The 16,245-nt window shown below is 41.2% G+C and overlaps 1 protein-coding gene across 1 annotated transcript in view; it reads right to left on the bottom strand.

Moving 5' to 3' along the window:
- Nucleotides 1-2,742: 2,742 nt before the first annotated feature.
- LOC126236832 (uncharacterized) overlaps nt 2,743-16,245 on the bottom strand; it is a 36,004-nt gene continuing 22,501 nt past the window's right edge. Inside the window, exons 2-3 of the mRNA XM_049946432.1 lie at nt 10,377-11,259; nt 2,743-3,877 (exon numbers count right to left, since the gene is read on the bottom strand). Coding sequence (XP_049802389.1) covers nt 3,482-3,877; nt 10,377-11,240 — 1,260 coding nt within the window. The 5' untranslated portion in view covers nt 11,241-11,259 and the 3' untranslated portion in view covers nt 2,743-3,481. The remainder of the gene's footprint in view (nt 3,878-10,376; nt 11,260-16,245) is intronic.

Genomic DNA, 16,245 nt, shown 5'->3' with positions numbered 1-16,245 from the left:
TTTGCTGCTTCTAAAGTCCTATATTTTTCTTTGAAAGACAAGTGTAATTGCTGCAAGTAAATAACAGATAACACCAACGTGCAGACAAAAGAATTCCACGCAGCCCCACCTCCACGTGGTGCTGCACGGGCAACAGTGCCCATGGCTTCAACTGCATAGCACAGTTTTTCTGTGCGGTGATGGTCATGAGTACTGGCTAAGAGATCTGTGTGGAGCACTATGGCCTACATAATAAGATGCCAGGCAAAATTGCTCACAATGCAGTTTGAAAAAAAAGTCCAGCAGCTATTAAGTTCTCACTATCAACATCGGCATCACTTGTGGGCAGTTACAATGGCACACCTCACCTATTAAAGTGAAGCTATTCACAGTAATGGGCAACGGCCTTGCCCCAGTGGATACACTGGTTCCCGTCAGATCACCGAAGTTAAGTTGGGTGCGGCTGCCACTGGGATGGGTGACCGTCCCGGCCGCCATGCGCTGTTGCCATTTTTTGGGATGCACGCAGCCTCGTGATGCCAATTGAGGAGCTACTCGACCGAATAGTAGCGGCTCCGGTCACAGAAAACCATGTTAACGACCAGAAGAGCAGTGTGCTGACCACACGCCCCTCCTATCCGCATCCTCAGCTGAGGATCATAAGACAGTCGGATGGTCCCGATGAGCCACTTATGGTCTGAAGTCCGAGTGCTTTTATTCACAGTAACAAGCAATCTAAATGTAAGGGGAAAAAAGCATGCAGTTGTGGGCACGTCCTCTAGTGAAGAGTTCAACATGTTGGCACTAGCAGCATTTCATCCAATGAGTGGTGACAGGCATGTCAGAATTCTTCAAAGGTGATCTCACAACTGAATGGTCAAATGGCTCCTGCCATACAATACATGTTGAGGAGTACCTAAAACAATTAAGATGTACAACAATGAGGACAGTGTATAGTGCACTCATTTTCAGAAAACGAAGTTTGGAAACTTGATGTGTACTACCACTGCCCTCCAGTGTGCTGTGAATGAACGTCTTGGAACGAGAGAGTATGTGTATGGATATGGCTATGTATGTTATGAGCATATAAAGCTCATCCATGAGAAAGCTTTGGAGGACGCTGTCACTAACAATTTCGATGTTTGTTGTGATTCTGTTTTCAATATGTATAGTGCGTCATGACTACTCAATGGAGCTACAAAAATACATGCATACTTATACATTTGTATGTATCCTACAATGCTACGTGGGATTAAAAAAAGAAAATAAATGATTTTTTTACAAATAAAATTTCAAATAGATCATCCCCATTAGGTAAAGCTGCATAGTCACTGTAATACAGTAATTAGAGTATATGCACTAAAGAAAAAAAACGGAGTGACTGCGTTACTACCCTATCGCTCCCAGTGGCTGCAGATATTTGTACGTGCAGTAGAACCACAGTCCAACGTAACAGCCGTGACACTGTCTCGTTTTTGGTACCTACCGCGATAGCAGCTTCCAAGTACCCAGTAAGCGATATGTCTGAAGACAAAAGCGGATAAATTAACGTTTATATTGATTTGAGACAAATTTTAAAACAGAGTGTATGTAGTACCACATTTGTCATTATTTATTTTTTTTAAGGACCCTGGGAGATATAAACGATGCTTTACAGAACAAATTATTTACAGTTTTACTGTAACATTCAGATAATTACCGAATAAAGTTGTTTTCCTTCAATAACTAAAAATTGCTAGTAAATACCAGAAGACCTGATCTTTTGCAGAATTAAGTCATATATGTTCTCAGCAAAATGAATTTTCGTACGCTACACTTTCAGCCGAATCAGAAAATGTGGAATGCAGGAAATCTGTATAGAACGTAATACCTACATTATTGAACGCAACAAACAAGCCGCCACACCTGTAGCTTAAGGGAGAACCACACAGACACGATAATAAGTAGTCAAAAGCAATCAAACTGTTTCCCAAAACGCAAGAAATCAATTGCATAACTGTTGCTAAATATAATCCACAAACAGCAAGAATCTTCAACACATTCTCTTTCGAAGTACAAATAATTACATCTACTCAAATATTCGAGCATTAGAAAGTCGAATGAAGTGCAAGAATCGACGAATCGTTAGACTATGAAAATTTTTAAGTGTCAAGGATAGTACCCGTGATAATGAAAACAGGCAAGATCAGAAATAAAAGTTTCTCTAGCATGAAATATGTGTTAATGTTCTCTTGTTTTCAGCGGAATAAGCTGCAGATACAAACACATTCAAAAGTATTTTTTCATGAATAAACGGCAGCTCCTGTCACTGAATCAGTGGGATTCGGTTATTTTACGTGTATTCCACGATAATTCATGTCACTTGATAAATTGCGAACGCATGGAACGCAAAAATATGACAACTATTTCGTTCATTACGTAGTAAATAATTTAAAACAAACACTGCCCATAAGATACATGTGACTGACTGCTTTCTCACCACTTGGAGCGCTAGTCTCGCTCCAGCTGTAAAGCGGTAGGAACTTCCGCACTAAAGAGCGTCGTGACTGTATGTATTAGATTGTGGTACAACTACTGCTGTTATTGGGTCTTCCTGTAAATAAGATCAGGACGGATGTAAATGACAATTTAATAATTTATAGTTTACTTCTATATGTATAGATACAATTTTTTTCTGTTGTATGAAGAATGGCAATGATAGTAGCTAAAGAACACAGATACGTTTTCATTTATTTAATACACGTTTTAATAACAACGATCAAATACTTTTTATACTAATATTGTTTAATAATGTTGCCTACAAACTTTTTAAAATAATATTAGTAGCATGAAAAGATATATATAGTTTTCCACAATGGACTTTTAAAAAATATGTTAACATTCTTTGATATAGCTGTTTCAGTAGAAATATTTTTACTGTTGACTTTCTTTGATATAGCTTTTACAATAATAACTTTTTTTGGTTGGTGAATGATGCAACCAGACACAATAATTTTTAAATGTTTTATTTTAGTGCCATAACCGGTTTCGGGCTACCATGTCCATCTAATATTTTTAGTTAACCAGTTGTTTTAACTGACAGCATGTCGTCTGCTCACATATTGCACAAAAATATTTCAGTATTTGATGCCACTTCGTAAGTCGTTTCAGTAATGAAAATACGCTGAAATGCTTGCGTTTATTTATATATGAAGCAAAATAGTGGTGTTTGCTTACGTAAATTCCAGCACATGGCGATTTGTTTTGTTGTAGTCCACGTTGTTTTCCAGGTCGATGTACATGTTGTTGAATTCCGCACAGCACGCTTATTGTAAATAAAGTATAGCAGTAGTCTCACTCTTTAAATACAAAACCACGAGAAGCAAATACTAATTAATCATGTAATAGCATAGGTATGCTGCTGCAAGGCTAATAGTTTCAGGGAGATGAAAGGATGTCTAAAGTTACCATTTAAAAGTTGTTAAATAATGTCAACTGTAATAGGTGTACGTGCTACAAATGTTCATAAGATACCTTTACTTTCAAAAAATGGTGTCAGGTATTTCATGTAGGATAACGAAGAAGGATTTCTGAAGATCTTTCCGAAAGCTTCTTCGGCGTGTCCTGGGTCACTGAACAATTTCGTAAACTCTACACCGTACTTTTCAGTCGCCAGAGCTAAGCTGCTCATGATGCTGAAGAGAAATCCTACGACTAGGCAGCGGTCCATTTCCCGCTTTAGCTCCTCTAGAGTGAAGACCTCAGCTTCCTCCTGCATGCCCAGGCGCCGTAGGATGTCCACCAGCGTGTTGTGGTAGTCGCCCAAAAGGTCATCCATGTGGTGGCGATGGACCTCCTCACTAGCGCTTGCGTACAAGAAGTACTGCAGGTCCGAGGCTGGGCTGGTCACGTATGATACCTGCAAACATCGCCATAACACTATTTTAGAGTAAAGATGTCATACTATTAATCACAAACTCACACTATTGGATGTACTAGCTATTCGCAGACAATTCTATTATGATAAATGACGAAATAGGGAAGAAATCTTCTAGTAAGTTGAGTCCATTTACAGTTACAGTAGAGAGCAGGAAACCTCTTGTTTTAGTTATTTAGTTTGTTAGCCGTTTATATGAATCAAAAATGATTAGGACAACTAATCTTAGTGAGATGGAACGAGTCATTTTATACTCTTATTACTAATTCGTACATAAGTATGGCTACATACTGACCATTTACAAACTGTTTTTTCTTTAATACAGATGTGAATTAGTAATTTCTAATACACCACCTTTCACATATTAAATAAACAGAAATTCTTCTGCGGAATACAAAATGTCAAAGGCAAACTTTTTCAGTTTGTTTTCAGATTGAACTTCGCTTTCTCGCAGACGTTTTATATCGTGGGTAAGGGAACAAAAATTTTGGTGATCGAATTGTGCACCACTTTTTGTGAAAAGACAATCTAAATGTGGAATAATGAATGTCATTTTCTCTTCCAATATTGTAATTATATGCACCATTGTTCTTATTGTACTTTAATGGGTTGCTTACGAGAAATGTAATGAGGGAGTAGAAATACAGTGATGCACTAGTCAAAATACCTAACCTCAGGTATCTGCAATATAATCATGGGTGAGTATCACATGCTATTCTTACAGCAATTTCATGACCAATGGAAACTTTCTTTCTAAAAGTAAAGCTATCCCATAACATTATTCCACATGACAGTATTGAATGGGAATATGCAGAGTATGTCAACTTAACGATTTGTCTTCCCCAAGGTTTCCAGTGATTCTAATTGCCAATGTGTAAGAACAGTTCTTTTAGGAGTACTAAATTTTTGTTCAACTTCAGTTCTCATCAACATTGCTACATAAAAACTTCGAAGTTTACAGCACACTTATTATTTCCTCGACATCTGTTTTATTTATCAACTGGTACAGTACCTCTAAAAGTGAATATGTTGCCTTCTGGTAATTGATAGTGAGACCATTTGCATTTCAATAATTTTTTCAAAAACAGTATGTGGTGTCACCGCCAGACACCACACTTGCTAGGTGGTAACTTAAATCGGCCGCGGTCCTGTAGTACATGTCGGACCCGCGTGTCGCCACTGTGTAATCGCAACCTAGCGCCACCACATGGCAGGTCACAAGACACGGACTAGACCTCGTCCCAGTTGTACGGAAGACATAGCTTGCGACCAGACGTACGAAGCTTTCCTCTCATTTGCCGAGAGACAGATTGAATAGCCTTCAGCTTAGTCCATAGCTACTACCTAGCAAGGCGCCATTTGTATCAGTGCTTATAGCTTCCTAATATTCAAGAGAGATGTATTCCAACAAGAGAATAAAGTTAAGTATTATAACACGTACTTTTCTTTAGTGCATTAATAAGTCTCCTGTTCCAGTACTTCAAGCCCGTCTGCGTTAGTTTAGCGTGCACCTAGCTACCTCATTGTGTCTAGACAGTATGAACTAGACACAACACAGTATTTATCATTTCTTCTGTTGCTCTGTTTGTTATCAGAATGAACAAAATGCTAGTGTCTTCAGCATGAAGAATGAGTAATTGAATATTAGATGGATGGTCATATATATATATATATATATATATATATATATATATATATATATATATATATATATATATTCGATGAATGATATTAATCAAACGAAAGACAAACATAATACCTCAATTCGTCTTCAAAGTGATGTCCGCTGGCCACAATTCTCTTTACGACAATGTTTATGTAGTTGCTGCAAACTGTCACAGAAAGCTTCTTTTGAAATTATTGAGCAATGTCAATCAAAATATGATGCGGACAGCTTTACAAAAATGTTCAAATGTGTGTGAAATCTTATGGGACTTAACTGCTAAGGGCAGCAGTCCGTAAGCTTGCACACTACTTAACCTAAATTATCCTAAGGACAAACACACACACCCATGCCCGAGGGAGGACTCGAACCTTCGCCGGGACCAAGCGAACAGTCAATGACTGCAGTGCCTAAGACCGTTCGGCTAATCCCGCGCGGCGACAGCTTTACACAGCGACTGTTTTCAGTTAGCCAAAGCTTTGTGAATGATGGCGTCCACACTGTCTTTGCCAGTTCCTGGGTTATCCGATTCTGTGCCAATATATATAATTTGAGAAACAACAGTAGACCTAGCACTGAGCTTCATGAATTCGTGAATCCACATAAGTGATTTCTCTCCACCAGAAGAATCTTCCACGGCTTTATTCGCCGCTCAGGATTAGCCGAGCGGTCTCAGGCGCTGCAGTCGTGGACTGTGCGGCTGATCCCGGCGGAGGTTCGAGTCCTCCCTCGGGCATGGGTGTGTGTGTGTTTGTCCTTAGGATAATTTAAGTTAAGTAGTGTGTAAGCTTAGAGACTGATGACCTTAGCAGTTAAGTCCCATAAGATTTCACACACATTTGAACATTTTTTCTTTTTGAACGGCTTTATTCGTTGAGTTATTGAGGACAATTTTCGGCATTCTTTTGTTTAATAAGGCATTATCCATTGGTTGACTATACCATTAATTTATCTAGAAGGATAAAGTTACTCAAACAGCCAGACGCATTAGATAGACCACAAAAAAGGGCAGTCAGAGTCATTTTGTTATTTTATGCTTGTAAAATTTGGTGATGAATGTATAAATAGCATTCTTAGTCAAAAAAACCTTATGAAATGCAAACTGTGATGTACAAAGGATGCTATTGCTGCTCAGGTAAGATACTATTTTCGAGTACATTACTTTCTCAAATATTGTGGGAAATTATGTCAATAGTGAAACTGGTAGGTAGCTATTGACATGTTTCCTATCACCTATCTTATAGAGATGTGGTGATGCGTGAACATCGTGTTCTGTTAAAAATCACTGAAAACTAGATCGAGAGGCGAGAGATATTCGTGTAAGTCTGCAGAAAAAATGGTTCAAAAGGCTCAGAGCACTATGAGACTTACCAACTGAGGTCATCAGTCCCCTAGAACTTAGAACCTAACTAACCTAAGGACATCACACACATCCACGCCCGAGGCAGGATTCGAACCTGCGACCGTAGCGGTCGCGCGGTTACAGACTGAAGCGCCTAGAACCGCTCGGCCACACCGGCCGGCTGTGCAGAACAGAGGTAGTGAGGAGAAAGTGTGTTTGCTACTGGTCCAACCCTTCGGGAACGGAACTGAAATACTAGATGGTGATGCACAACGAGTGAGACAGCTCTCGGAACTTATTGTCGATCATCGACGAACATAACAGCAGACAAAATCGGCAAAGTGTGGCTAAGGCTGGCACAGAATCGAATAACCGAGAAATTAGTAAGGACGCCATCATTCACAAAGTTTCGGATAATTGTTTTCCATTCGAAATAGATCACTGATGAAATCCGCAATGCACACTTGTCCGCATCACATTTTGCTTGACATTGATCACTAACTGAAAAAGAAACTTTCCCTGACTTTTTCCAGCCACTGTATAAATGTTGCCAAAAAGTGAATTGTGGCCAGTAGACATTGCTTTCAAGGCGAATAAAGGTATTCTATTTGTGTTTCATTTGACTAATATCATTCACTAAACTTGTAATTCAGTCTTGGCGGTATTCTCAGTGGTATATCTTCAATTCAATACGAGCAAGTGCCTTGTTGAAACTTCCTGGCAGATTAAAACTGTGCGCCCGACCGAGACTCGAACTCGGGACCTTTGCCTTTCGCGGGCAAGTGCTCTACCATCTGAGTTACCGAAGCACGACTCACGGCAGGTACTTACTGCTTTACTTCTGCCAGTATCTCGTCTCCTACCTTCCAAACTTTACACAAGATCTCCTGCGAACCTTGCAGAACTAGCACTCCTGAAAGGAAGGATACTGCAGAGACATGGCTTAGCCACAGCCTGGGGGATGTTTCCAGAATGAGATTTTCACTCTGCAGCGGAGTGGGCGCTGATATGAAACACCCTGGCAGATTAAAACTGTGCGCCCGACCGAGACTCGAACTCGGGACCTTTGCCTTTCGCGGGCAAGTGCTCTACCATCTGAGATACCGAAGCACGACTCAGGCCAGGAAGTTTCATATCACCGCACACTCCGCTGCAGAGTGAAAATCTCGTTTTGGAAGTGCCTTATTAATGTGGCTAGGTGTCAGTAGCAGTCCAGTGTTAAGGCCAACAATGCAGCATGCAGTGTGGCTGCAGACGTCGATGCAGAGGTGTAGAACGTTTAGACTCTAGAGTTATACTGTGTGCTTTTCCCGAGAGTCCCATCGCAATGTTTCTTACTACTCCTGCACTTAATTACGAACAATATTTGCGTATTCTAGGCACCTGATTTCTATGCAGTGATGATGTGGTATGATGGTTTGGGCGCTTAACAGTCAGATCTAAAATCTAAAACTCTCATAAAAAAGATAAATTAAGTGGCATGATCTAAAACATCATGACAAGAATATGTGGCTGGACGGAGTTTGGTCTAATACAGCACGAGACACCCTATATGACCAGCTAAAAATTCTAGTCTAAAACGTTAGACTGAAGGCTAGACACTATACAAAATTTTTAAAACAGATGGCAGGTGTCCACTTAAATTTGCTTCACTCACTTAAAAGTTGTCGTACAATGATCTGTACGCCACAGCCTTCACAGAATGAGGAACTCTGTCGCCGGAGTGTGCAGTCCTACATTAACGATAATGACGTATGCAGAGGTTGGTCAGTGACTTCATCCTATTGGAGTGACTGGTATGTGGTAAGTCATAGAAGAATCGTTTGCTTCACTGACCTCTGCTTCTTATCCCTTATTGCTAGCAACCAATCCAGCGATAATCGCACGTTCGACAGCGAGATGAAAGTCTGCCTTTGATTCCCTGTAGATCTTGGGTTTTTGGTCAGCTTGATCATTTCCACAGATTCCTCATGCTTTAGTATTAAGCGGAATGATACGTACTCCCATCGGTCTTGAAAAGCATTAGTTTGTCCTGCAATGTTTGAGTCATTTTCTTTGTAGGCAACATTTACTGCAGTAATGTGGGACACTAAAGGAAGAAGAACAGATAAGAATTGTTTTCTGTCGATGATGTCTCATCTACTCCACTGCCTCGAAGATTGATGCACTAAGTACAATGTACTGATTGAAAAAGCGAATCCTGAAGATATGATCCGAGAAAATGGCAGAACAGCTAAAGGCTAAAGGAATCCCCTTGATTCGAACCATAAGTCTATGACATCTGAAACTTAAAACAATGGCTTAATGAACGTTCTTGAAAATAGCTTCAGAAAATGAGTAAGTCAATAAACTCTTGGTCCACCTCTTGCCCAGTGTCAACACAGTTCATGGCTTCATGCCATCGTACTAAGGACGTCCACTGCAATACGAAAAGAGATGCCCAGCCACTACGACAGGCGATGGATATGAAGGTGTTTTCCGTGATTCATTTGTATCTACACATACTGCAAACCATTGTGAAGTGCATGGCACAGAGTACTTACCCTGGTATAAAATGTCGCAGAATATGTTTCAAGGATGAAGAACTTTTGGAATGTACGCCCTGAATTATGATTTGGTTACCATGAAGCAAAACACGTTACAAACTGATGTGTCATAAACTAGACAGTCCGTGAGCTAAACATCAAACGAATAATTATTTGCAGCAGAACACAATTTTATTTTTGGTAATACGATAGTATGCATGGTGAGGCAGCTAGGACATACCATTCCGAATACGTTCAGAACGAGTCAATACATTGATATGCGGGTTTCGCTAAGTTGAAGCTGGCAGTTTAGCGAATTTTCTGCCGAACGTAAGTAAATTTAGCTGCCTTAGGCACACTGACATTCTTTTCATTACACACGTTTTCTGTGGCTCTGGAAAATCCTCAGTAGAGGATGCTGGAAACATAGTGCATGGAACTTGAGATTAACAAGATAACAGCGCGGCAAACTACTGCCTCGTCTTCAAGAGAGGGGGTTCCACAAACGTATGTCCTATTATCCAGATTTAAGCAAACGCGTATCCCATGCACGGTTCGTGTGTTCATTTTTGTGGCTTTCAAATCAAGTTTTCATAATGTTGACTGTGAGCACTGGTAAATGGCATAAAGCGATTCTAGGGAGTCTTTGCTGCACACTGTACTTCATCTTGACTTGGCTCATGCCCCTGTTTCATGAGTTTCCAGATCCTTGGGAGACAAAGCTGTTGCCTTGTAATCCTCTTAATTAGTTTATTCCACAGATAAAAAATCAGAACTATTAACGCTGGAGGGCGTGCAGGCCATTTTCTGTTTGACGACCGACCACTCCAACTATCGGTCTAAATAATCTACATTATTGTAGACATGGCAGATCAACTCACATAATTACTGGTAAAAGAATTAAGCTCCATGTGGACATTACGTATTACAAAAATTGTGAGGCATTCTTACCTGAAAGTCAACAATTCTGACATCTGACAGTTCACCGTCCACATACTTAAACAGAAAGTTGTTCTTCCAGCAGTCACCATGGCCCAGCACAGGTAACCTGGTCTCCTCCTTCATTCGTTCAAGTACTTCGAAGATACTGTTAGCAGATCGGTCCATAAATCCCCGGCATTTTTCAGAATATTTTTCATACCCTGGACACTTATTCAGTTCATCTGCCAGTGCGGACATGATCTTAGACCCTATTGCTCTGAAATAGTCCTGAGCACGCTTGTCTGTGAACATAGTCTCATTGAACACGCTCTTGTACCGGGGCTGTTTGTCGAGTAGAAAGGCCGAGGCGGCATGCAATCTGGCGTACGCTCGCAGGACCGCCTTGCAGTGTTGGTAGTTCAGAAGACTTTGCCCCTCAGCCATCCTGAAGCCACCCTCTGACAGGTCCTCCAGCACAAGGAAGAGTGCCGGCTGCTGACCCCCGTCGTAGCATCGAGCTGTCAGCGGCCGGAAGTCCTCACCCTCCAACGATGCCAGCATTTTCTGGATCTGTGGCATCACCTCACGCAGCATCTGTGTCTCTGTTCTGAACACCTGGTCATTTTTCTCAAAGTCCTTCATTGGCCCAAAGTCAAGAGCAGTTTTCACTAGCAGTGATTCCTTTTTAGCCTCTTGTTCATTATCTTTGCCTTTCAGAATAGCAGTCACTCTGAACAACAAACTTGTAATGCCAGCTCCTGGTGGACAGGCGTATTGTACTTTAATTGAATCTACAGAAGCTTGATTTCCAACTTTATTTATCAGTACAGATTCTATGAACTCCTGATTGATCCAGGATGGAGGCGGTGGTCGAGTTTCGTTGAACGATTCCATGCTGTTGTGTACTCTTCACCTGAAAACGTAAAAAAAGATTCCATCGTAGTAATCAACTTGCTGAGTGTTAGCTTTATTACATTTAATATCAGGTTATTTATAAACAGGATGAGGCACATAACATTTTCCCTTGAATATTTGTTAATGAGGTATCAAAACTTTTTTTGTCATTAACACATTATGTCCAAAGTTAACTGGATCCAAAAGCCATTCCTCTCATTTGAGAGAGGAGGTTTGGTACTTTAAAATTGTAAACTGAAATTACTATCCTCCAATGGAATGCATCATGAGTGAGCTCTAACAGAGAAAATTTGCTCTATGCAGTTTACATCACTCATGCATTGATTTCGGCTAGACACAGTTGAAGCCTAACTTTCTAGTTCGCTTGTCCGAATATAACAATCTCAGAAGTAGAGGACAGGATTGGCAGATTCGCAACGCCGTGAAGTTTTATCACACAAGTAATTGACCACACTGCGTATGTGGGGGTGTGTAACCATTTATCTGAATGGGAGGACATTATTTTCCTTATGTAAACAAACCGGCCAGTTCCCGTTTCTTAATTTAACGGCCCTTAGGTAAACAAACTGTCCACTTCACCACATGTGTTTATTTAAGCAATAATTAATTGCCAATAACTGTCATGATAATTACTATAATTTATGAGCAATATGGCGGCCTACTCCGTGAATTAGCCTTTTACACTGATGAGCCAGGACATTATGGCCACCTGTTTAAGAGCTTGTTTCCCCGTCTTCGGAACGAAATACATCACTGATTTTGCTTATCAGGGACCGAACAGTTTGTAGGTAGTTTTGTGGAGGAATGCGCATTAGATATCTACGCATAAGTCATGTAATTCGAGTAAATAACAGGCAGCTCATATGGGTACGTGGAGATGGCGCCCGATAGTGCTCCAGGTGGGTTCCGTAGGATTTACATCAGGCGAATTTGGTCGCCTAAACATCAACGTGAGTTCACTATAATGCTGCTCAAACCACTGAAGCATGGTTCTGGCTGAAAGACCTAGACAAGTATTCAGCTAAAATATGGCATTGCCGTCAGGGAAGATGGATGCAGGTGGTTTGCAGCTGTCAGCGTGTCTTCTATTAGCGCCACAGGTCCCACGCAGACGCAGGATAATGTCTCTCACAGCACAATACTGCCCCCACCAGCCTGTGCCCGTGGCACGCTGCATGTTTCGAGCCGCTGTTCACCTCGTTCACGGCGTTTGTGGAGACGACCATCGACCTAGTGTAGCAAAAATATAATTAACCCAGAGAGCCGACACGTTTCCGTTGATCAAAGGTCGATTCCTGACGGTCCCAAGCCGGCCGAAGTGGCCGTGCGGTTAATGGCGCTGCAGTCTGGAACCGCAAGACCGCTACGGTCGCAGGTTCGAATCCTGCCTCGGGCATGGATGTTTGTGATGTCCTTAGGTTAGGGGACTAATGACCTCAGCAGTTGAGTCCCATAGTGCTCAGAGCCATTTGAACCATTTTTGAACGATCCCATGTCCACTGCGATCGTAAATGACGATATCGTTGGGTCAACGTTTGAACACGTAGGAGTGGTCTGCTGCTGAGCTTCATGTTCAACAATGTATGATGAACGGCGTGCACCAAAACACTTGTGTGTGCGTGAGGACTGTATTCTTTCGGCAGAGATGTCGCAGATCACCATCTATCCAACTTTACAAAGCAGACGAGATTCCGAACCCCATGTTCCGTAACGAGTCACACCCAGTGGTGGGTTTTACTGTCCTACCTCTTTCCATAGATGGTCACGACAGTAGCATGCTAACGTTCGACTAGCAACGTCAAATTGTAGAAGAAAGAGTGTATTTTTTTAGTGCACTGAAGTGTTAAGCTCCGTATTTACAGATGTATTCTTTTTTATAGAGGAAATCAGAAACGGGTATGGGGGTGTATTATCGTACGGGAAACTGAAGATGCTTCAAGGTGGTGCGGTTGCTTGTACGAAGTACAGGCTAAGAGCGCCCCTCTTTGGGTGCTGGGATGACGCTAAGGAGTGGTGGGGATGGACTTAGTAGGAGACAACCGATAGCAGCACTGTGGTGGTGGTGTGGGAGATAAGTCGTTATTTTTTGAGTCATCAATTACTGTCATTAAAATGAGAGTTATCACTTTATGCTAAATGCATTTGAACACCTGGGTAGACATAAAGCCAAGTCTCAGACATGGCCGCTATATTTCCCAAAAATTGTGTTAGATATCATGACACTTATTGTCCATTAATTATGTCCTAAATAAACAAAACATGCAGGGAAATGGCCAGTTTGTTCGAATGAGGACCATTAAATTAGGCTGGCGCTTCTGGCTGGCATGTTTCCATAAGAGAACAATGAGAGAAAATGCCCTTCCCCATTCAGGTAGAACGGGTATACACCCCTAAATAACTCTCTTGGCCTTTTGATTTACAAAAAAACTTGCCACATATAATTTGTATAGTACCACCATATGTCAAAAGGCATAACCATTGCCTAGCTGGGAGTCAGTTAATAATGGATACACACTAATTTTTCTTATTGCATGCACATACACCGACAGAGCTACGACGACACAGCATAAAAAGTACAAAGAATGTTTGTACAAGCGACTTTTTTTTTAAATTTCTGTGGGGATGATAAGCCTTATGTAAGTACACACGAATTTCTTTGCCTACATCTGGTAGTGGTAACACACCATACATGCTCCACACAGCTTCACAACACATATCAATGTTTTTAGTAACTACATCCTTGGAAATGTTGTCATTGGTCAGCTCTGAAAGAGCATACCAATTATTTCCCAAAAAAAAACTGTAAAGATAATCTCGCCAACTAACATGGTCATTGACTGCCCACAGCATTGTTGGACTGGCGCACACCAAGTTTCCGAATGTCACTTCCTATCCTTATCACTGATAATTTTAATAATTTGCGGATAGTCACTGACACATGCTGAGTGATAACCCAGTAGCACAGGGGGTGCAGTTTAATCATCCGACAGAGAAGTGCCACCACTCATATGACGAAAGCATAACATTCTTGGCACTAACCTGAGGATTTTGAAACACTATTAGAGCAATAAATTCGTGTCCTGGTGGCATGCGGAAAATAATACATTAGCTACCGCTCAAATTTAGACGGTACATAACAGTGAATGGAAACACCTTAACGTTTGCATTAAACCACTGTAGCCACACATATTGTGATGAAGATCTAGGTGGTGGTGGTCACTCACGATAGTACAAGAATATTTCCTTTATATTGTCTGGTGATATTCCACCGGAGGACCAATCCTGATGCTATGTCGTGGACTAAGAGCTGGACAAAACACGCGACGGGAACCTAAAGTCCATCAAATCAGGTAAGGGCAGTGGAAAACGAATGGCTTGCATAAATCAGGCTGTTCAACTGCATTATCAGTTGGAGCCCACTGCAGTACAGGAAAGAGAAAAATGTTACTGTAAATAGCAAATAATAACAACAACAATGAGAAAGAGAAGGAGGAATTAACGAAACAATTATTTTCTTTCTACTCTTCTCATTGGTGGTGGTTGATCTTTGTTGCTTCATGGTGATGGCAGTGTTGCTCGAACAAGGCATAGATTAAGAACGCCTGTCTTGGGATGCTGGAGTGATGCTAAGGAGCGGTGGGAGTAGTGATGGCGTTGGTGGTGGTGGCGGCGGGGTGGAACGACCATTAGGAGCACAGTTGGGCAGTGGGAGCCGGAAGAAGTCATTTTTTGAGTCATAAATTACCATAATTAAAATTACAGTTATCACTTTACACTAAAAGCTTTGAACACTTAGTAGACAACTGATAAACCAAAACATCATGACCACTGCACACCGTGACTTTGAGTGCCGCCTGTTGTCGTTGCGGGCGTGTGAAGCGGTAACAAAAGAAGTATGTAAGTGGAGCAAACACCCTATCGAAGGTATGGGCTGCAAATGGGGGAATCCATCGAGATAAGCGACTTTGATAAAAGGTAGGATATTATCATGCAGAGCCTGTGAACGACTATTTCGAAACCAGTGAAGATTGTAGAGTTGTTTCGAATTGGTGTATTACGCATTGGCAGTTACATGATAGACTATGGCATATATTTTCTTTCACGTTTATGGTGAGCCTTAGTATAGCAATTTTTTTCCACTAGCACATTTTAATCCTATGTACTTAACCGTTACAGAGACACACCTTGTGCTTGTAAATGTTTCCTTTTTTGGCATCGTCTTGCCATAATCTTGTTCAGGAGTAACAGATCTACATAATTCAGCAGCTTAGTACAGTCAGCTTGGTACGTATATAAGTAAACGGTAAGCGTTCATGTAATGGTCATGTGGCTGACACCATGGCAGACCATGTATCGTCGTTTTGCACCTGATGAATTTTCAAAGTTTGTACTAATCCGTTTTTTAACAAGTCTTACCGTATTGAGAATAGGTAACGCTCTGCCTTTGTCAGCAAAAAGTATGATCATTATGACATTCTGTACGTATTTCTAGTATTAGATTATCATTACTTTTAAGTACTTTGCTGCTTTTCTGGACGTGATTTCTTTTCCTCTATGGTGATTTGTGGTTGGATACCTATATTCTTTTTCCCTGTGAGTACATTTTTCCGCCAAGTGATGATAGCCAACTTGTCAAGTATGACATATATTCATTATTTTGGCCAAATTCTTCATGTTGGCCGTCCGGAATGGCCGACCGGTTCTAGGCGCTGCATTCTGGAACCACACGACCGCTGCGGTCGCAGGTTCGAATCCTGCCTCGGGCATGGATGTGTGTGCTGTCCTTAGGTTAGTTAGGTCTACGTAGTTCTAAGTTCTAGGGGACTGATAACCTCAGAAGTTAAGTCCCATAGTGCTCAGAGCCATTTTTTTCTTCATGTTGCTATGTTGACTGACGCACGATGAATGACTTTAAATTGTCTCTTTCCACAGGTCCAATAGTGCTAGTGCATTATACAAACTTTCCTTCTCCTCACGTCCTATT

This window comes from Schistocerca nitens, chromosome 2, assembly GCF_023898315.1.
Source record: "Schistocerca nitens isolate TAMUIC-IGC-003100 chromosome 2, iqSchNite1.1, whole genome shotgun sequence".
NCBI lineage: Eukaryota > Metazoa > Arthropoda > Insecta > Orthoptera > Acrididae > Schistocerca > Schistocerca nitens.
This window is presented reverse-complemented; position numbering and strand designations above follow the sequence as displayed.